At 39.4% G+C, this 23,179-nt stretch overlaps 1 protein-coding gene across 1 annotated transcript; it reads left to right on the top strand.

Moving 5' to 3' along the window:
* The first annotated feature begins 218 nt into the window (after positions 1-218).
* Positions 219-21,316, top strand: LOC116313087 (nectin-1-like). Its single transcript, XM_031730657.2, has 10 exons — positions 219-356; positions 10,885-10,997; positions 15,064-15,322; positions 16,451-16,568; positions 16,790-16,971; positions 17,073-17,190; positions 18,051-18,202; positions 18,393-18,525; positions 18,629-18,689; positions 20,287-21,316. The coding sequence occupies exons 1-10, from the start codon at positions 299-301 to the stop codon at positions 20,599-20,601; spliced, it is 1,509 nt and encodes a 502-aa protein (XP_031586517.2). The 5' UTR covers positions 219-298; the 3' UTR covers positions 20,602-21,316.
* Positions 21,317-23,179: the final 1,863 nt, after the last annotated feature.

Here is a 23,179-nt window from a genome sequence, read left to right as displayed (position 1 = left end):
CAAGCCTCGGTCGGACAGAGACGCTGCAGCTCCGCTCGCAGTCACAGCCTCAATTAGAAGAGGGGCAGAGAAAGGAAAAGTGACCTAAGGTGCGGAGCAAGTTTGAGAAATCGTTTTCTTTTTTCAATCTAACAGTGTGTGAATCAGAAGTGTGCGCTGCTGTTTGCTCGGATACATGACTGGACTCAGACAGACGCTCCTGAAGCCGAACCTACTGCTGTCTGGGCAACAGCAAGAGGCGTAAAACAAGTTCACAGAGGGAATTTAACAGCCACAGCCAGACGCTGGCAAGGGTGGTATGGGCATGGAAAAGGCTGGAGTGTGGATATTCCTGATAACAGCTTGTTTAATTCCAGGTGAGCTACTCTGCTTTTACAAAAGCCCATTAATTAATGTTAATGTGAGCCCGGTTTTGCTCAACCAGGTGAAAGTAGTGCTGTGTGATATTGCGAATTTTGATGTCGATCCGATACCAATACCAAAACCGATACTTTGAATCTGTAGAGGCACCTGTAGGGGAGAGGACTGTGCCATGATTTAAGGGATGAATCATTGTCAATTTCCTAATTCTGAACACAGTTTAATGACTACTAAATCACTGTGATTTTTACTTTCCACGATAATTAGTTAACAGCATAAAAGCACACCTTTCAGGTTTTCATGTACACCACAGTCAACATAAAAGGGTTCCTGTATTTTTCATAGTTTCATGTTTTTTATTTCCAAATAAATAAAAAAAATAAATAGAACATAGAAACAAAGTATTGAACTGATCATGCTAATATCAGTTCAGTACCAATACTAGCATTGGTATCGATACTACCGATTTTTGGATTGATCTGCCCACCTCCAGGTGAAAATCATGATTTCTCCGCTCTGTGGCGACCCCAGTGAATGGGATGAAGTCAAACAAACAAAATCATTTAGTATAAACAGGGTAACCCAAAAGATAGTGAACTAACCTGATTTTCAGAGTTTTATGATATTTATAAACCCTTATAACATAGAGAATTAACACATCTCTGACTGTTGTTTTATTAATGTACTCTTATGTTGGGTTGCCAGGTTGTGGATGGTTATTACTTCTGCTAAATATTAGTGCATTTTGTATGCTTATACACCAGGTGGATATATTAATACACATTACCATTAATAATAGCATCATAAAGAGTTTGCCTGTTGCATTAAAGGCAGAAATAATCTAGACATATTTGTTGCACCCCAGGTCTTTTTTTTTCACTGTGATTGACACTTTCACAGCCTGAAACTCCACTCTCATCTGCCCGTCTAAGCCGTTTCATCTGTCAAACTACAATCAGCAGTGATCAACTCCACAGGAAGTTGTACACATTGTCAGCAGGTGCGCTGCTGCAATCACACTAAAAACACAGGTGCCAGCGGAGAAAGTGTGCCACGTATAAATGTGTGTGTATGTGTTTGGATGAATGGAGTAACTCTTGCTGTACTGTAACAGGTGCAGCGGTGTAATCACACTAAGCCAGGGCCAAACATACAGCTGTCATCAGAGTTGTGGTCTTGTAATATTGAAGCACAGGGTGGGTGGGTGGGACCGAGGTATACATATTGCGTAATGGCAAAAGCTATTGTGGCAGCATACAGACGCTGAGCTGCTCTGACATCTGCTGTGATTGCTTTTTTCGCTCGTTCAGTGATAAACCCTCCGACTCCTGTGTGAGCTGAGCAGTAGTTTGCCTGAGTGCATACATGTGTTATTAGTGAGTATGAGGCTGGTGCATGTGTGCAGGATTGTCATGCTGAAGGACAGAGCTGTGGATTAGAGCAGGGAGCAGAAGGGTGTAACAAGTTGATTGCTGCCAAGTCCCAGCCGGCTGACTGTTGCTGCAGTGTATCTGTCTTTTCTCTGGGCTCATGCAGACTCAGAGCACCTCTGCAGGTCTGTCAGATGGTGTAGGGTGTCACCAGGCTGATGTGAGTGCTGTCACTGCACTGTCCCCCCACTTTTGGAATATAAAAGTTTGAAATCCGTGTCTGCGGACTGACACAAAAAAAGGCTGACTGAGACCAACAAATAGACATCCTCATGAATTCTAGCATAATCCACTGTCCACAGCTGGAACACACAGACGCTACCCCACAAAAATAATCCATCACAAACACACAGCCCGTCTGTTCCCTCCAGTTTTTTTTTCTTTCTCTTCTGTGTACCCCTTTCTCATTAGAGTCTGCAAATAATACGGCTCCCCCCCCGCCGTCCTCCATTGTCTCTCAAACATTTGCTCTTCCTTCACAGATATTTTCCTCATTTCTCTGCATCTACCTCCCCCTCTTGGCTCTGTGTTCTCCTTTCATGTCTCAAACACAGATGCAGCAGCCATCATAATCCTTCATGAACTGCCCGCTGAACACCGGCCAAGCGTACTCTCCACGTTCCTGCGCCGCCACAGGGATTACACACTCGCATAGACACAAACATGTGTGGGTGTGTATTACACGCGCACAAACACACGTGCACACAGATTCCAAACAAACACAATGAGAGCTTATAATCGATCTGGGGGGAAATTAAAGAGGAGAAGTTTTTTTTTTCATTTCATATTAGACATAAATGGGCTGGAGCTCACACAGTTTAGTAAATGGAGGTCTACAAGTCAGTTTGATGCTGTGCAACCTTTTTGTTGGTGCTGCTGTCTGAATTTACATAGTGGCATATATCATATCATATATGTCACTGTCAGGCCACCTGTAGTATGCACAAGGCAGGCTTCAGTGTGAGTGTTGTGTGTTTTTGTGCATGAGTACTCTACCTTTTAAAGAGGGCCTCTTTAAATGCCTTACTATATTAGTTTTTTAATATCTGATTGACTTGAAGTTTTGAACTTTTTATAGTAAATTTCTCGCATAAAAAATGGACTGTGTGTCAGTCAAGCCCCCCCAAAAAGAGAGAGGGAAATAGTTTTGTTTTCCTCTTTTGCCAGTTTAATCACTCAAATGATTTTACAATGTGAATATAAAATAATAAAAAAGAGATACAAATAGAGTGTATAATCCCCGATCAATCACAGATTTGATGGCCTAAAGATTAAACTGCTAATCTGTCCTGTTCCTCTGTCACATCAGGTCAGTTTTTTCTTCTGGGTAGCAAAACACTGCAGTTCATTGCAGAAATCTTTATTAACAGAACCACGGCAGGTGATGAGATCAGTCTGAGTTTTTTTTAAACTCTCAGACACATGTTTGTAGTTACTTTATCTCTTTGGTATTGAGTGTGATCTCTGTGAACCAGTCCAAACTTTGTTCATTTCATGAGTTAACCATAAGTTAGAAAGTTGTTTAACTGCAATTGAATGTTTAACTTGACCAAAATTGTGAAATAATTTACTGCTACCATAGCTGCAGATTTATGGCTACTGGTTGCTGCAGAGGTACTTTAAATTTAATGTATTGTCACATTAGGTCATAGTTTATCATTGGTTTTATGGTTTCAGACAGAGTTGTTTTAATTAGAGTTTCAATAATTAGTAATCTCTTTAGGGCTGTATTTTACTGGGTGCTTACCTTTGCTTAGCAAGCAAAAGGTTGGTGGGTCACTTCCAGCCAGAGACACAAATCCCCTTTGGGGTTGTGTCAGGAAGGACATCCGGTGTAAACCGCTGTCAGATCAAACATGGAGAGCGACCTGTTGTGGCGACCCCTTGCGACGAGGGAACAACGGAAAAAAAAGGCAGCTCTAAAGAAAACAGAGATCAGCATTTTTATAGGAACTTAAAGTAATTACAGCGACAACTTGTACAATAATAAAACTCATGCTTGAACTGTTAATTAAGAGATGAATTTGGGGATTAGTAAATCGATCGTGATAATACTCATAAGTTCTGACTCTAGTTCTGTGAGTCTGTAGTGTCTTAAATTTGACTTCTGTTTCATTTTATGTAACTCAGAGAGTCTTCTCTTGTTGATCTGTGAGTGTTTTACTCTTTCATATTTTATTCTCAGCAGTATTAAATGTTGACTACAGTATACTTTTCAGTTAGGATTAGACAGTATGAGTAAACAGTCACATTTTAAGAGGCCTTTCTTCCTTATTTTTTAAAAGCCTTCTACAACACCTGCAGCCACCTCTACTTTGAATTGTCACACAAATGTTACAGTTAGCCTCTCACATAATGGCGCAGAAAGATGGGGATATCCACTCAGGATGCGAGGGAAAGGTCCAGCATGGTCCTCTGGCTGTTCTGGCTGCACGTTGCACATTCAACTGTGAAACAATATTGCTATTGTTTTGTGTTTTTCCCATGCTCTTCTGTTGCCCATGCAGTGCTGTTTATGGATTATTGCCATGTGGAGCTGTGAGGTCATTTCCCATACTCTAAACAATGGAAGAATGTGAGTGGACGCAATAGGAAAGAGGAACGTGGGAGAGATGTAGGGCAAATGAGATATGAATGTGGTGTGTGTGTGTGTGTGTGTGTGTGTGTGTGTGTGCGTGCGTGCGTGTGTGTGTGTCAAGTTGGTCTATTGGTTCTTACCTTAAGCCCATAATGAGCTCAGCTGCTGAGCTCAGTAGGGGGTGCTCTCAATGGGAGGTGTGTGTGTGTTAAAAAAAAATCGCACATAAGTGAAAGTGTGTCACGCCGTGGATGAAGTTACAATTACACTTTTCAGTATTACTCGCCCTGCTGTCTCATATTAACCAGATCTGACTAACAGTGACAGAAAATTGCTGCCCGGTAAAGTGAACTGCAAGAGCAAATCTTAAGCGGTGGGATAAGCAGCAAGTTAAAAGTCACTGCTTGACATCTTTGGGGTTAGAAGCAGGAAAAATAGGTACGCTAAGCAGATCTGTGGGGTCAGGAACCTTTACTGTAAAAGGAGACATTTTCATGCATGTAGCTGGAAACTATATGTGAGCCTTACAATGAAGGTGACAGCCTGTTCAGCAGAAATTTGCATCATTGTCACAAATTGGTGTAAAAAAATGTCAATCTTTTGGAACATGTGACTCCTCTGCAGTCAACCATTTATGATTATCTGGTACTTAAATAGTGATCTTTTTTTTAAATTAACAAAGTGGAACAATTCCAGGCTTTTTTTTTTTTTTTCCAGGCACCAACAAGTGTATATGCCACAGGTTAACCTACCAGTATGTGCCACCTCTTTAATCAAAATTATATTTTTAATGCTAAAATATAATTACTGGGTAACACTTTATAATAATGTCACACTATTAAGTGTTATTAAGGTATTAGCAAGTGCTTAATTCATAATTTGGCCTTCTTAAAATTCAAGTTTGTGACAGATTTCTAAAATATTTGTTTGTTTGTTTGTTTGACAGTTGGTCTAATAAATGTGTTAAGCAGTGTATAGTTAAGGCAAAGACTCCTCGTTATCTTTGGCCTGAATAACTTTATCATCTAATTCTTGTCACAGCCACTTGAAATGTGTTTCCGCTGCCACATTTGTGGCCCGTGTCCTAAATGTATTTAGCATACCTTACCATAATGACTGGAAACAGGGTGTAAGAGTTTGCCTGGCTCATTCAGCTGACTTCCCAGCCCCTCTGCTAATTATGGTACAGTATATTTCCCGAACTGTCTGGCCCACATAAATGTCACCACACATTTCATTCATCATGATTTTGCAGGCTTTGTCAAAGTTTTAAGTGCGAATTTAAAGAGCTAACATATGATTGAGCACACCAAAAGATAAATGCTGTGGCATTAGTGAGTCACTTTAGGATCCTTTTAAATGCCATTTACATATTTGTTTATAATCTTTTAGCCATTAGTGGAATTTTTTTGAGACAAGCTGTTATTTGTTACTTTTAAAAAGCTTTGACTTGAAGTTGAAGACAAATGCTCCATTGTTGCCTTTCTGAGGTGCTATATCACAGTATTACATGAAGTAAATGTACTCCATAGCCTGTATTTATTCTTGTCGTGCTGTCAGGCCACAAAAAATAAAATAAAAATGAAGGGCTGTCGTTGACACATTCTTAATGTTGTCATGATCAAATTCTTGTCAACAGTAAATCAAAGAAACTGCAGCTCTAATAATGAATTTTTTCATTTACCTAAAAACCGGACAGCCAGCGTATCATAGTGATACAGATATTTCATTCTGCAACCAAACAGCTTCTTTATTTCTGATGTTCATCTTCCACCAGCTGTGTTTACCTTGATTCAATATGTTTTCGGGGAAATAGCTTGAGTTCACTGGCAACACTTTTGTTAAATTTGAATAGGAGGTGATGGCTGAAATATTACATATTTCCATATTTAGAACAAGAAGAATGCTTCAGATTACTAATTATTTAAAAAAAAGTGAGACTCCAGTTACTGCAAAAACATCCACATAACTCTTGTCTTGACTAAATGGTTGGTTTAGAGCAGACTCTGAAAACAACTATTCATTACTTCAACCAAAGCAGGATATAATGATGAGCTGTCTATATGTACAGCAGTAAATGGATCATAAATTCTGTAATGCAAAGGCACTTTAATATCCTGAATGCTTTAATCTGACATTGCTGGCCTTCCCCTCTCCTACAGACCCCCCACAAAAGCACACAATGCATTAATGAAAATGAGCTTGCAAAGCACAGTGAACCCCGGCATTAATACAAAACTTGCTAATATCATAAAACACACAGCTGTGTTTGACCATGGAAAGATTTTGTTCATATTGTGCAGCTGGGTCCTCCTAAGAGATCTGTCCAAGCTCTTGAGTGCATGTTTGCATGCAAATGCACAAAAGCCTATTAAATTCTCTGCAGATGTATATGACGAGACCAAACAAATCTATTCAAGTACTGAGTTTATACACTTTTTCATGATTGGTTTCTGTAACGTGACAGGAAAATGACAACAGTGACATGTTATGTCTTTTCTCTGTAAATCTGTGTGATTTTGTGCCCCACAAATCTGTGCTCACAATCACAATTCAGTCTGGCAGCGGCTGAAATTGAACATTTGAATGAGGTACTGATTAAATAGCTAAGATAAGACAGTGAAATTAGACAGCAAATTACCTTTGCTTTATCAACTGTCTTAGTTCTTGATCGCACTGATTCAGCAAGGTGTTGGAAGATGGTTACACTGTGGTCATAAAGGGATGACATGGTCAGCAACATTACTCAAGCAGGCTGGGGTGTTTAAATGACTCACTTGGTGCTCATTTATGCAAAGTCTTTGATGCTAATATCCAAATGTTACAGAAGAGATTTGGATTCATGAGACCAGACAACGTTTTTCTTTTATTATCCAAGTTTTGGTGAGCACGCAAGAATTATGGCCTCATTTTCGTGCATTTCACATCTTCTGCATACTTTAGTTGCAACAAGTGGTTTTTTGAGTTACTGTTGCCTTTCTATCACTTCAAGTCAGTCTGGCTATTCTCCTGACCCCTCTGACCTCTGACATCAACAACGCCTTTCCCCACTAGATATTTTTTCTTTTCTAGACCATTCTCTGTAAGCCTTAGAGGTGGTGGCGTGGGAAAATCCCAGGAAATTTTTGAAATACTTATACCAATCAAATTTAATTCCCATTCTGATGCTTGATTTGAACTTCAGGTGGTCTTAATCATACCTCAGTGTATTTAACTTCTGCTATTTGATTGGCTGTTTAGATATTTGAGTTACCAAGCAGCACATAATAAAGTGGCTTTTGTGTGCCACTAGGTGACAGTTGTTGTGAATTAGCATTATATAAATAGAATAGAATTATTGAATTATTGCCCTTAATGGTACCATTTGATTTGCCAGAAACCAGATGTATTAGAGATGCTACTATCCATTCTTTAATTTTAAATTTTCCCCTTTGTACTGCATAATCATCTGTTAGATGAACAGGTGTGCCTAGCAAAATCCAGTGAGTGCCTATGGGATTGTAGCTGCTCAGTTTGTCTCCCTGGTTGTATTTTCTTATTCATGATGTGCCAAATGTTTTCACTGGATGACAATGAGCCAACAAGCAACCACTCTGTTGTATATATTGCACAATGTGGTCAGATATAGTTTGGCGGCATTAAGCATGGTGTCACAGAGAAAGACGTCAGACATGCCAGTTACACATGCCATGCTTTGCTAATGTTCCTCCATACCATCGCGTTTGCTGGCTTTTGAACTGTGAGGCATTTAAGAGTTCGAGCAGTGATTTCCAGTACACACATCTCTGGATTTTCTGGATCTTTTGATGATTTCATGCACAGTAAAATACAAACTCTTACCCAGAGAGGCCTCCCCATCTTTACTTCAGAAAGTCTCAGCTTCGTTCAGCTCTGATACTTTTAAGATTTTTTATTCTTATTTATTTATTTTACATCCATTAATGTAACAGCCTATAAAAAAAAACCTGTGAGGTTTTTACCAGGCAACTTTTTCCACTGATCCCATTAAAAAAAAAAACATCAGTCCTTAGTATCAAAGTCAAAATTTGCATGTGCTTTTCAAAAACCCAACAGTTTCAGTTGAAGCATTTGAATACATATTCATGATGATATGTCCAACAAATTATAGGGGTTAAAAGATTTGCTAATCAGTTTTCTGGTTACCTAGGTGCTAGGCCTTAAATCTGAGCCCTTGCAATGTTGCTTTGCTGGAGATTTTCAGTGCTAAGTGAGTGATTTCCCATGATGCTTAAAGTTCAGAGAGTGGTCATACGATTTGAAAAGATTCTTAACAGTCCTGATTGAGGCAATTGAGTTTTGAACAATGCTCTGGAGTTCACTTTATGTTGGTAATGAACTGTGTCTAGATCAGCAAGATCTGTGGAATTAAATTAGAGATGCAGCTGTGTATTGTTAGCACAGCAATGATAAAGTGTGTAACAAGACAGTGCACTCCAGGAGTAGTAACGCAGCAAATATCACTGGAGCACTATACGAGCCCTCGGGAGAACCACAAAGCTGTGTTCAGTCCTATCAGTTAGTATCTTTATCATAAACCCACTCTACTTCCTAATCCACAGCCACCTCTTTTATCATAAACAGACAGTTGAAATTAAAGCTCAATACTAATTCAATAGATCCAAATGCACACAATCTGAGACTGGCAAGAATAGAGCAAACAGAAAGTAAGCTTCCATAAAACAATGATGGGAACTTACAAGCAAAGTCGAAAGTTATTAGATCCTATTCTGAGCTGCTCCCTTATTCAAAAGTGGACCCCACAGCTGGTAGCACTGCATATTTAATTTGGCAGATTTTTACACCGCATGCCTATTTTTGCATGCCTGGGGATGTTTCACTTGTTAGGTGAATGTGTAAACGGTTATTCTTAAGGAGTTGCTAAGCTAAGCTGATAATACGTCCAAAGTAAATAAGGAAACCAAAACTAACTAGACCAAATTAACCAAAGGCAGGGAACTGATGAAGATGGAGGGAGAAACACTAGACTGTGATGTTATGTGCTCACATTTATTTAAATTTCAAATGATTTTTCTAATGATACTACTCAAAGTGCTTTAGACATAACCATATATTCATACAATACTGTATACACTCCAAGCACTTTATCTACCTAACAGCTATGGTCAGTTTAGAATCAATTAACCTAACATGCGTGTCTTTGTACTGTTCTGCTACTAAACCCAGAATACATGGAGAGATTGCGTTACAGGGAAAACATGTAAACTCCACACAGAAAGCCCCAGCCGGGGCTCAAACCAGGACCCTTCTTAATGTGAGGCAACAGTTTACCACTAGGCGACTCCTGCTGTGTTATACAGTGGATGACACAGGTGACGCTTTATATGGAATAAACAGGTGCAACCTGATATAAGGAACAAAGCATGAAAGCCTTTTTTCATTGGATGCCTGCGGGGAACCTTTAGAGCTCAAAGAACTACAACTTAAGAAGAAATATGCAAACAGACAAAATGATGATGGCTGTTCATTCATTCTGTTTTCCACATGAAAAAAAAAACCCCAATTACATTTTGATAAAAACATCTTTTTTTGAAGTGGGTCAGTATTCACTCACAGTGGTCAAACCGGTGGTTCAAGAATGGTAAAACAAAATAACTTAAAAGCAACATTTTTAAATGTTATTGGTGATTATGTGCAGTTTTTTTTAGCACAGGAAACAATTAAAAAATAAATACTAAAGAACATTTCTATCCTGTTTTAACCATTTCTGTGCCAGCTAACATTTAAAGCCATAAGAGCTGGATTGGGTCCATAAAACAACTTAGTTGCGGAAAAAGATCAAGGATCAGGTCCTAATCAATACCTGCATAAAGTTAGGAAATTATTGTGTTCATTATAAACTTAAGCCAGAAAACACTTTGACTATAAATTACTGCACATTTGTCTTTATTTAATTTTTGTGACGAGGACTGTGCTGTCAGCCTGGAGTGTATTTCGTGCTCTAATTTATTCTCTGTGATAAAAAGTAAATTATGGACTGGATTATGGTCTAATGGACTCTATTCATAACATGAAAATATTGGCCTGCAGAATGAAATATGGCACCTTGTGATCTTACTTGTTTTCTTCTTTTTTTTATTATTTCAACCACGGAAGCCCCTCTGTGTGCAGATTATGTCTACGGTGTCTAATGTAGAATCATGGTTTGTTTAGTTAGTTAGTTCCACTAACTAACTTGTACTTGTGTGTGGTGGGTGTGGCTCTGTGTTGGATTTGTTGAAGGGGATCAGTAAGTCAGTGGGAAAAGTAACAAATCACGCTTATTTTTATCTCTCTCTAATCCACAACCTTCGACCTCAGCTGACCCGTCACGCTGCTGAAATCACCTCTCACAGCTCAGCTCACTTTATGAGCTCAACATGTTTGCTGAGTGTGAACAACTTAAAGCACACCAATCTGACGCTGTCAGCGCATGTGTTTGTGTGTTTGTTCATGAGAGTGTTTGTGTGTCTTTAACCTCTTCTGCTTCTACTCCAGGAATAAATGGACAGACTGTGGAAATGGATGATGGGAAGTCGGGGTATGTTGGCTCAAGGGTGGATCTGCTGTGCCGGTTCATTAACAGCTCTCCGCCTGTCAAAATCTCCCAGGTATTAATTGCTCACCTGAATGAATGTACTATGCCAAGTGTATACGGTCCAAATTGTACTAAATCAGAAAAACACAGTATATCCGGTCCAGGGGGTGCCTCATTTGTCACCCTCCCATCAAGGATGGCAGATGGCTGCCCCTCCGTGGGCCTGGTTCTGCTGCAGGTTTCTTCTGGTGAAAAGGTACTTTTTCCTTCCAGCTGTCACTAAATGCTTGCTCAGTGTTGATCGTCTGATTGTTGGCGTTTTCCTTCTATTATTGGAGGGTCTTTACCTTCCAAATAGAGCACCTTTAAATTACTATTATTTTCATTTTGTGTTATATACTGTAAGTAAAATTGAACTGAATCGAAGACTTTGACAGGTGGGATTGGCTCCAGTCCCCCCGGTGACCCTAAAAATGGATTGATAAATGGATGGATGGATATAATAGACAAATAATAATTATCACTGAGATGAAAAAAACCACAACTATATTTCCAAAACTAAGACTAAAAGTAGAGTTAGCTGAGGTATGATAAACTCTTAAAATAAGGTTTTTAGAGACAGCCTCTTAAACATTTTAGTAAATGGGACACAAATCCAGTAAATCCTGCAGTAATTCACCTTTGCATGCAAGCGTGGTGGACATAGATAATAGTAAACCTCCATCTATTTTCTAAACCGGTTATCCAACCGGGGTCATGAGAGGCTGGAGTCTATTCCAGCTGACATTAAGCAAGCACCAAGGTAACACCCTCGTCAGCCACTTACTCTCGCATCCTCACCTATAGCTAATTTAAACTCACCAGTTAAGCTAATATATGACTTGGGTCTTTGGGAGGAGACCTGAGAACCTCCATGCAAGCAAAGAAAAACAGGCACACCCCTCATAAAAAATCCCCAAACTGACCATCAGGTTTGATCCCAGAGTCATCAGGCTGTGAGGCGCAGGTGGTAACCACGGCAACACGATGTTGAAAAGCTATAATGTTTTAAAAACATGTTTTCTATTCATCAACAAGCCACAAGGGTCTTGTTGAAAATCCTCATGCACTAATTTCACTAATTTCAATGGCGGCTGCAACAGTGGATTCTTTTTGCCGCTTTTCTCTGCTTAGCAGTTGTCTTTGTTTCTTATTGATGTTGCCTCTCAGAAACATCGTGAATAGCACTTCAGAAACAACATTCAGAGGTTTTTTAAAATTGTTTTTGTCAAATATCGTTCTTGAATACACCCCCTGTTTTCATGTCTGTGTTTGTTCTTTTATGCACTTCATAACTTATGACAGACAAGTAGGGACATGAATCCATGCTGCATGTGACAGCAGTATGGTGGGACGTGAGGAAACTGTTTCTTCTGTTTCTTCTGCTTTTCAAATTAAATCCACCATAGAGAGCAAAAACAGGAATACATAGAATCAAATTTGAAGAACTGAACCAGCAGTTTTGCCACTGAAACCATGATGTTTATAGTATAAGTATATATTACAACACAGAACAGGTTTTTAGATGGATTTCTCACTGGTGATTTTCACAAATAGTAGAAATGCACTAACATTTAAAAATAAGATAGCACTGCCAGTCTTGTAAGCTGCTTTTTATCCCTACAACATATGGATTGTCCCTGTGGTAAGAAGTCAATCTAAATCTATATTTGAAATCTGGATTTGGTTGAATAAAACAGATAAATAAATAAATAAACACTGCTAAATGCAGTCTGGTCCATAAGTATTTGGAAAGTAGTTTTCACAACTTTCCGTCTCTTCCCCGTTATTGTTACATCCAAATGAATCAGTCAAGATGCATTTGAAGTGCAGTTAAGAATTACAGACATTTTTTTAACCCCACGTTCAAAGTTAACTGATCAAACTGTCATAATTACGCTCATGGATTTTTGTAATCACATGAAGGCAAATCATTTGCAGCCTATGACTGAAACCAAATGCTGATTTTCTTCCTCTGAGATGCTTTATCAGGTTGCTGCTTGTTTATGTGTATTTCTAAATTCAGTTTTGTTGCTAGTAAGCGACAGACATGCTTAGTGGAGCGTGGTCGACTAACTGGCTCAGTCATTTTGGGGTTATTATTTTTTTGCACTGCATTCGATTAAATCAGAAAGTGTCATTTCGAAATTCATCCTGCTACTTCTGCCAGCAGTCATATTATAAATAAATCCTTTTGGCAGCCATACCTGCCCACAACCTCACACACTGACTTAGCAGGTGTGTGAGAATCTGGTTTGCTTCGGATAATGAGCTCTTTCTTTCCTTCTCCCTGCTTTTGTTTTCCAATCACTCTGGTTAAAGCCAGTCGTAGTTTAATCTGTGCAATGAGTGTTCCAGACATCCTGAAAGGTGTCTCTAGTTCATAGAGTTTGACTGGAATAAGCATACCACCTTGAGCTTGTTCTTTACTTGGCTTCGTAATAAACAGGAAAACAACTCTACAGTCATCTAGGTCACTTGTGTTCCTGTTTGGTGTTGCTGAATTGGCCAGTGTCTTTCAAATAGCTGATTTTAGACACTCCTTAAGTTTCTCCCGTCTCTGGTGGATGTCTTTTGTCTTTCCTGCCTAATTTCACCCCATTAGCTTCTCTTTGGACCTCATATTGAGAGAATATTGAAATTAACTCCAGACCTTTAGTCTCCTGAATTTATTAGTACTTCTTATCACTAAGTTGTTCAGTGGGTTTTGTTCCTGGAAAAATGGGGCACTATGTAAAATGGGCGTAGTTAACAGTTAATGTAATATTATTTAATGTTTTGATCACATCCTGATTATTTGGATCCAGATTATTAACTGGATTTTGGACCTCCTAACAGACTGACCATGTGGTGAGGATGGTCTGAGCTAACACTCAGCACAGGATCACCACAGGGCTGTTGTCTCAGCACTAAACTCTTCAAAACACTGTCATCATCAAGTACGCTAATGACGTCACCATCCTGGGCCTCATAAAAGGTGGGGGATGAGTCTGCATATAGGGACTTGGTTAAAAACAATGCCTACAGAGAGGAGAATGACCTCCTCCTCCTCAACATAAGAAAAACATATGAAATAATTGCAGACTTAAGAAAAGACCCCCCGCTTCTATAGCCATCAATAGGACTGAGGTAAAGAGAGCCGACGGCCACAAGTTCTTTGGCCTTCATGTGACATTGACTATGACTGTAAACATCACAGCAACAGCAAAAAAGCTCCAGCAGCAGCAGCATTATTTCATCATGCTGCTCAGGACGGCAGAAGTGAGCAGTCATGCCCTCACTCAAGCTTACAGAGAACTGATGGACAGCATCCTGACTCCTGGCATTACTGTCTGGTATAGAAACACCACCCAAGCTGAGAGGAAGGTTCTCCAGAGAGTCTTAAAGACTGCAGTGGGATTATAAGGCTTCATCTTTCATCAATGAAACAAACCACTGCAAGATAAGAGCACATCATATCATCAAAGACATCACCATCCTTAATAACAATAAAAAAACAATCAGCACACAGCCTGAGACGCAGCACAGCGGACACAGCACACTTCCACTACAGCTTCTCTCCTGCCACAGTCAGAATGATGGCAAGAAACAAAATAAGGACTGACTAAAATACACACAAGTGTAATAAATATTTCCATAGCATGCAATATGTTTTCATACTATAGTTATTTAAGTGCTTATAGTAATTTACAGTGACTTGCTGTTCCTTAAACTTGGAATAACTTGAAATATTGTCCTTTAATTTATCTTTGTTTTATTTGGCTTTGACTGTAATCGCTGCTCAATGTCTCTAGGTACTCAGACCCAGTGTATGTGTACAAGTGGCAAATAAAGATTTTTTTAATCTATCTTATCTGATTTAATTTTAAATACATTATGATGTACAGGGATGCAATTACAAAACTTGTGCCACTGTCTAAAAAATGATGGGCCTGACTGAAATGGGATAAACTCATTTCCCACAATAGCAATGTTGCCTCAAATCATATTTGCTGTGTGACATCTGTGGCTCATCTAAGATCTTCCAAACTTGAGCAGTATGATGTTCTCCATCATGTCGGGCATCTTTTCTCCATCGTGAATCATCCTTCTTTCTTTAGGTAACATGGCAGAAACTGGTGAACGGCACAAAGCAGAACGTGGCAATAGCAAATCCGTCCCTGGGTGTGTCTGTGGCCCCGCCCTACAGGGACCGCGTTACCTTCAAGAACGCAGCAGTAAGACGACGAACTCCCACCCTTGAAGACACCACCGTCACCTTCTCTTCGCTTCGCCTCTCTGATGAGGCCACCTACATCTGTGAATACACCACCTTCCCAGCAGGAAACCGAGAGAACACAGTGAACCTGACTGTCTATGGTAAGGCAGAGATTTGTATGCCTTCCTCCATCCTCAACTGGAGATGCTGGACGTAAAATTGTTAGAGTTATGATAAGCATAAAAGGTTCATGCCTTTAGAAACTGTGGATTCATGAACAAAAACCTGTAACGTGAGGTCCATATTCAAATGCATCTACTCTTCATGTTTCTCTAATTTTAACAGACAACATCAATCGCCGTCATCATGTCTCTGCCAGCAGGAAAACCAATATGAATGTCAGAGATGACGGATTTGGTTATTTGAATATTTAGAATGCCAGTGCATTGGTCTCCTAAAAATATCAACAGTCCCACCGTCCTTTAAGCTGCTTATTACAGAGTTTTTTGATCATCTGAACACTCACAGTCAGACATGCCAGGACATTTGAAGACATCATATTCAAATCAAGAAACAACCCAACTATTTCGAATTTTTTTTGGCCTAAATAAAAAAAAAAAGTATCATCAGTGCACCGTTTAAAAACAAAAATCCTGTTTTGTTAGGCAGTTCTTTATTCATTTGTAACAAGTTTTGTGTTTTTCCAAGGTCGAGAATGCACTGTCGCACTAATTTCTTCATTCATATAACAGAAGTTTTCTTGATTCATTTTGTTACTTTCCTAAATATACAGTGTAAAGCAGCTTTCAGGTGACTGCTGTTCATACACTATATTTATTAGTCCTTTATTTATTCAGGTAAAAATCTCATTGAGATTTAAAATCTCATTTCCAAGAGAGACCTGAACGAAAGCTTTTGCTTAATCGTTGAATTCAGGTGTTTTCATCCATACACTCAGCCTCCACAAACATTTGTGAAAGAATCAGTTGTTCTTAAGGTGTTTAGGAAACACAGCAACTCTGGAAAAAAAGAGCCAGACCACGTAAAGAATCACAAGTCGCTGAGTACTGAGCTCCATAGTGCGTACAAGTTGCTGACTCAGTAACTGCAGAGCTCCAAACCTCCTCTTACATTAACATCAGCACAAAAACTGTGCTGGGAGCTTCCTGGCTCCTGTAGATGTAACGTGTGGCCCGGAACTTTTGTCTATACAGTTTATATAAGGTCAAAGCCATAGTTTTACTTGTCAGCACTTCCGTCAAACATTGTGTTGTATTACATTTTCACAGTTCGCCCAACAACTCAGATGAGTCTGTCCACACCAACACTGGTGGCTCGTTCATCCAACCTAAAAACTCCAGTGGCTACCTGCGTCTCTTCCAACGGAAAGCCACCCGGTACAATCAGGTGTGTGGGAATTCACTTTTCCTTTTCACAGCGTGCTGTCCTCTGATAAAGGTTTGCCTTTGTCATCTTCAGATAATGAGAGTGTTACTGCTAAATCTGTCTCATCTCCATGCTTTCCTCTTTTTAAAAACTTTTTGTCCACTAAAATAAACATTTAGGCTACATTTACTGCATACACATGTATCTGTGCATCTCCATTAAGTCCTCACTGATGTGAGCAGGTGGGAGACCAGGGTACCAGGAGAAGTGACCACCCGAGAGTACAGGAACTCAGACGGGACATTCACGGTTCAGAGCGACTACATTTTGGTGCCCAGCAAAGAAACACACAAAGAGACGCTCACCTGCGTCACCACCTACAACGAGGAAGTCTACACCGACAGCGTCACCCTCGATATTCAGTGTAGGCCTCTTTTAAACCTAACAACCGCATGACAGTACAGGCACTGAGAGCTTTTGTTGTGATAGTATTGCCAGCTAAATGTTTGTGCATGTGTGCACCAGATGAGCCAGATGTTTTAGTGGACGGGTTTGATGGAAACTGGTACCTGAACCGAGAGAATGTTCAGCTGAGCTGCATAGCTGATGCCAACCCGGCCGTCTCTCTGTATCAGTGGAGAGTGTGAGTATAGCTCTAACATTTATTTTCTTACTTTCAGCACTCATGTAGCAGAGAGCAGACCATTTTCACTGGCTTCACCAGCGTGGTGTCTGAGTGTGATTCCAGCTTCTGCTTATGCATTATATTAAATTGCCATTTGACTGATTAATGGTCACAAACACCATGTAAACCATTTATACTATTGACCAAATCACAATAGTGTCAATTTAATTCAGTTTAACTCATTTTTATGCCACCTTGGGTGCAATGGCTGACCTAACAGCTTATTCAAGAGCTCTATTTTTAGTTGTCACAGAAACCCTGTCCCACAGCGACGTAAGCTGGCTTTTATATAAAGAACCAGTTCAAATAATATAGACTGAATGTCACTTTTAAACTCTTGCGAGCCCTGAAGTGAGGTTCACTCTTGGTTTTATTTCTTTCCCTTTTAGCTTCCTATGATAAAAGCATTCTCTCTTCTTTTTCCGGGGAGAGTTTACACAATGGTCTCTGTTGTCCTACTAGTCACCGTTTTAGCTCCAGATAGCTCCAGGAGAAACCTGTTTTCATTCAACAGTTCTTCATTTTCCTGGGAGATTTCATATCTAGTGGCAAATAGTGGTAGTGAGGCTTATAAGAACAGAAGGTGTTTTTATAATTTAGCTTCCACATTGGGAGATCAGTATCTGCTTCATAATTAAAAAGTTAAAGCCTAACAGCTGCTGCTTAGTGTCTAAGAAACATTGTAATACGTGGTCGTACTTTATCAGTTACACAGGAGTCTATTATTCCTAACGGCTTTATATATTTTTGTAGCTTCTGTTTTGTGGTGTACTCCTGGGTTTGTAAACTCTGATTTCATACCACTGCGTACTTTGCAGGATTAATGGCACCATCCCGAGCAACGCTGAGATCCGAGACAATGTCCTTACCTTTAAAGGGCCGGTCACATATGACCTGCAGGGAATCTACGTGTGCGATGCAACAAACAGCATCGGGACACGATCAGGCTCTGTGGAGGTCAGCGTTTTAGGTAAGATTACCTGAATTTGTCTGAAATTCAACATTACTGCTTCTGATATTGCTAATGCTTTACTATTAATAATAGTAATATATAACACTCCTTGAGAAACAAGGAAGGTTCTGCTTTACACTCACATTTTCCGTGCAGGACATTTTTTGCAGCTTTTCCTTAAAAGTGTGTTGTTGTTTTTTGTCTGCAGAAAAACCATTACCGCAGATCGCAACGAGTGACGTCATCAGCGTAATCGCCTTATTATTGGCTGCTGGAGTGCTCCTGGGCATTACTATCACAGTCCTGGTGCTTAAAATAAGAAGTAGAAAGTACGACGCCTCGTACGTAAACAGCTCTCCATCTTTTTACTTCACACATGCCTGTTTTTCACAACACGGTTTAAAGCCTTTAATACATCACTTGTTTTGTTTTCTGCTTGATCAGTGACTCTCCGTCGAGAAAATTGTCCCAGCCAATAAGAAAAAGACCAGCAGATGATGTTCAGGTAACGTTTGCACTGAGTGGAATTTAGATATCATATATTTAAAAATTTTGTAAAATTTTGTAAAATGATTTGATCAATTTATTGGCTAATAAAATAAAATAAAAATAAAAATAACATTGTTCCGGGCCACTACTGAGAGGACAGAAATTTCAGTGAGGACTTTTATGTCGTAAAGTATGTACCTATAGTTCAGGATTTGTATGAGCTTGGCTACAATTACCCCTCGTTTCTTCATGTGTTGCTTCCAAGAAGACAGACTTGGGTTTTTTTACGTGGGCTTGAGTTATACTTTTTCAGGTTCATGAAGGTCTTTTAAAGCTTTTCTTTGGCCATTAAGTGCTTTTTCCACTGTTCATGACCATTTTTAGATAAATTATTAGTTTGTTTGTTAAACCACTTAACACTGACTGAGTCATTCAAGCTTAAAAAAAATCACCTAACTCAAGGGATAAACCAGTGTGGAGTGTACACACTGGTTCAAAAGAAAGAACCAATTTTAAATTGTACTGTTAGACACTTTATTACCGGCAGCCTGTTTTTCCCCCCATTTAGTTATTTGAATGTCAACCTTAACACAGGCACAAAATAGTAATTTGGCATCTAGATGATCCCCAAATAGGTTTCAGCCAAAAACTTTTACTGGTGTGCAGTGTGCTCTTAGGAAATTTCGAGTAACTGGACAAGTGGAAGACAACAGAAGACCTGAAAACTATTTACAGCAGATAAACAGTATCTGAAGCCACTTTCTTAAGAAACAGGAAAAAAAAAACCCCAGCAAAAACATGACACAGGAGCTGAGAGATGCATCTGACCCCTCTCCTGAATAGTCTGCTGTTCACTGATGTCTCATCAGGATTGGTCACAGTGGACGAGTGGGTGTTAAGAAGCTATTCTTAATGAAGGGAAACAGGGAGAAAAGGGTGGAGGTATGCCACATCACACAAGAACTGGCCTGAAAATCAGTGTCAAATTTACAAATGTCATTAGATATCAGTTCAGGCACAGTTACTGTCTTCAGCCATCTGTAAAACACTGTGGAGGTTCTGTCATGGTTCAAGGCTGCATTTCAGCCAGTGGTGAACATCGATTATAGTAGATAGAAAAACATGAACATAGCAAATGACCACAAACACACTTCCAATTCTATCCAAAGCATACGTGGATAGAAAAACACACAGCGGAGCACTATCAGTCATGGATTGTCCTCCCCAGACCCTGGACATCAGTATTAGCCGCGTGGGGTCATCGTGACAGAGAATGGAGGAAAAGCCAGCCAACATCCAAAGAAGAGCTTTGAATATCCTTCAAGAAGCTTGAAGAATTATTCCTGAAGACTAATTAAAGAAATTACAATAAAGCTTGACTGAGAGTGTTCAGGCTATGTTGAAGAATAAATGCAGTCATACAAAATACTGACTGTAAATCTTATTAGAATTGTACAAACTCTTTTTTTCGCCTTATATGCGTTATGTATTTTCATGTAAGTTTGCACCTGTTTCCCATCTTCCTAGTGAAATTTAAAAAAAAAATCACAGATGATTCGAGACTTACTCACAATACTGTAGATCTTTAATAAACACGCCTCCTTTCTTCACAGCATTCAGGACGGTTTTACGAAGAGCTTCCAAGCACAGCTGACTATGTGAGCTACAGACTGGCCTGTAACAAAGAGGATTACCCAGAGCCCTACTCCCCTCCAATCAACCCTCCTCTTACATTTCTTCCCCAGCACCCCTACCAATCTACTCCTCCAAACCCTGCAACGACCATCAGCAGCACCGCCGCATCAAGAAACACCTTCTCTCCTCCTTCACACACCACTGCCATCTTTAAATACCCCTCTGTACCAGGTCTGTCCTCTCCTCCCCCAGGAGTAGCAGCGTACACTTTTCCCAAAGAGCAGTATGTCTGAAACGACATCAGCGAAACGACATGAATGAAAAAACAACCCGAACATATTTAACCTGACTGGACTATCGGGCAGTGTCTCTGCACCACTGAGGACAAGGACAATAAAGGTTTGGCTGTTGGACTTTGAGTTAAGGCCAGTTTGGAAACATTTTCTCTCTTTGTCCTGATTTATTGTGCTCTATTTGTTCAATGAAAAAAGGAAGGCTGTGACCCTTAAAGGTGAATTGAATTTCTTTTGAAAAATGTCTATTTCATGGTTGTATTAGATTTGATTATATCAAACTGAATGGATGGGATTATCTCTTGATGTGGTTGATTACTTACTTTATCCTCTATAGCATCATTTTGTAAAAAAAAAAAAAAAAAAAAAAAGAAAGAAAAGAAAAGGGGAAAAAGAAAATGGAAACAAAAAGAAAAAAGAAAATACAGTTTCCTACTTGATATTTGATTCCCATTGTCTTCATCCTGTGGAACAACAGATGTTACCTTTTGATTTTACCTCTTGGTTTAATGTAATACTACTGCTGTGCTTGTATTTTGTATAATCTACCTTTTTTTCTATGTAAAGAAAAATGTTTTTATTTACTGAGGAGATTATGTGATCATTTGTAAAGTTGATGTTTTTATTTGTGGTATCTGTGGGTTTTAGCATTCATTGACACTGGTTGTTTGATGAACTTGAATTTGTAGCATTTAAATAAAAATGATCACATAAACGTGCATCAACAGTCTATTAGCTGGGTAAAACAAGCTCACCGCGGCATGGCTGTGATGGTTGGACCCCCTTTTGACATTCAGATCTGTTTGAGATCTTCGTGGCACAGATTCAACAAGGTGCTGGAAACACTCCTCAGAGATTTTGGTTCATACCGACATGGCAGCATCACACAGTTGCTGCAGATTTGCTGCAGGTCCAGGATGGACCCAAGGCTCTGGTTCCAATGCATCCCAAAGCTGCTCTATTTTCAACTAATTAATTGTCATGTTTGAGATAATAATAAAAATAATGGTGTGTTATCCTGCTGGAATCAGGAACCTCAAGACGATGGGTACACTGTGGTTATAAAGACAGGCTGTGGTGTTTCAATGATGCTTAGTTGGCACTTAAGGGCCCAAAAAGTAAAATCCCCCATCATCACACCACCAGTCTGAATCATTAATAAAATCTAGGATGGATTCATGCTTTTACGTTATCTACACTAAATTCTGACCGTACCATCTGAGACTCTTCTGACCGGGCAACATTTTTCAGATCTTCAGATGTCCAGTTTGGTGAGTCTGAGATGCTCTTCTGCATACGTTGGCTGTAACGAGTGGTTATTTATGCTACTGTTGCCTTCCTATCAGCTCAAACCAGTCAGGCCTTTCTCCTCTGATCTCTGGCATCAATAAGATATTTTCATTCAGAGAACAGCTGCTCTCTGGAAAACAGAAAGATGGTTGTGTGGGAAGATCAACAGTTTCTTAAAATATTTAGCCAATAACCGTGCCACGTTCAAAGTCACTTTATTCACCTTGCAACCCCATTGTAATGCAGGTCATCTCGACAGTGTCTACATGCCCAAATTCAGTGAGTTGCTGCCATGTGATTGGCTGATTAGATCTTTGAGTTAACCAATAGAATACATCCACCTAATCAAGTTTCTATAAGTAGGCAGCCCATTTAAATAATTGTGTTGCAAACACTGAAGTCTGCAATGACTTTCTTTCATTTTGGATAAAACAAAATCTCTCTAACATTAGTGACCAATTAACTTTTTATCTACTGAGACTGAATAACAAGTTATTAAAATTAAACCTGTCAATGCTGAAAGGGTAACTGAATTTGTTTGTGTGTGATAGTCTCACACACAAACAAACTCTCCCATGTACACAACTATGCACTTACTCGGCGATTTAAATCCCTCAGGGATTTAGCTAATTATTTCAACGTGCAAAAGAAGCAGATTAACAGCAGGATCAAGAAGTGTCAGCCTCACTAATTGTAAGAACAACCAGAAATGACACTTTAGCTTACTAATGCTGAAGTCCTGTTTATTTAAAATGCGGATTTGGACCAACAAGGCTTAGCACTGAAAGGAACAGGATATTAGCTTAGTAATAACATCAATGTTACAGCTTAAAACATGAACACTTAAATGACTTATATCTCTAATATCTCTAATATCATTAACTATCATTAACTAACTGACTACCTAAAGCATGTTAATTAAAAAAAATGTCAATGCTTAATTTGTGTGTTTTGATTTAATGTTATTTCCCAGAAGATTTTAATGGCCATTATATTTACAACCAGGATGTTTAAAACATATCTGTTATGGATTGTGCTTCACCATCCACTGAGCCCACAAATAGAAATGCAGAATACAGTAATATCTTACATACATACTACTACCATTTGCCAGTATCTGCCAGACCTCTGCCTGCCCTTTGTGTCAAAAACTGCTGATGAAATCCCTGACAATTTCCTGCTCACTGACGAAACTAGTTGCTACAAATCCACTGTATCCAGCTCTCGTGGGGAGTTCACGGACTTTTCAGCCTCGATGTTCAGCTTAAGATTCAGTGTCTGTCTCATA

This window comes from Oreochromis aureus, linkage group 10, assembly GCF_013358895.1.
Source record: "Oreochromis aureus strain Israel breed Guangdong linkage group 10, ZZ_aureus, whole genome shotgun sequence".
NCBI lineage: Eukaryota > Metazoa > Chordata > Actinopteri > Cichliformes > Cichlidae > Oreochromis > Oreochromis aureus.
Note: the sequence above shows the minus strand (reverse complement) of the source record. Positions and strands in the feature narration are given on the sequence as shown.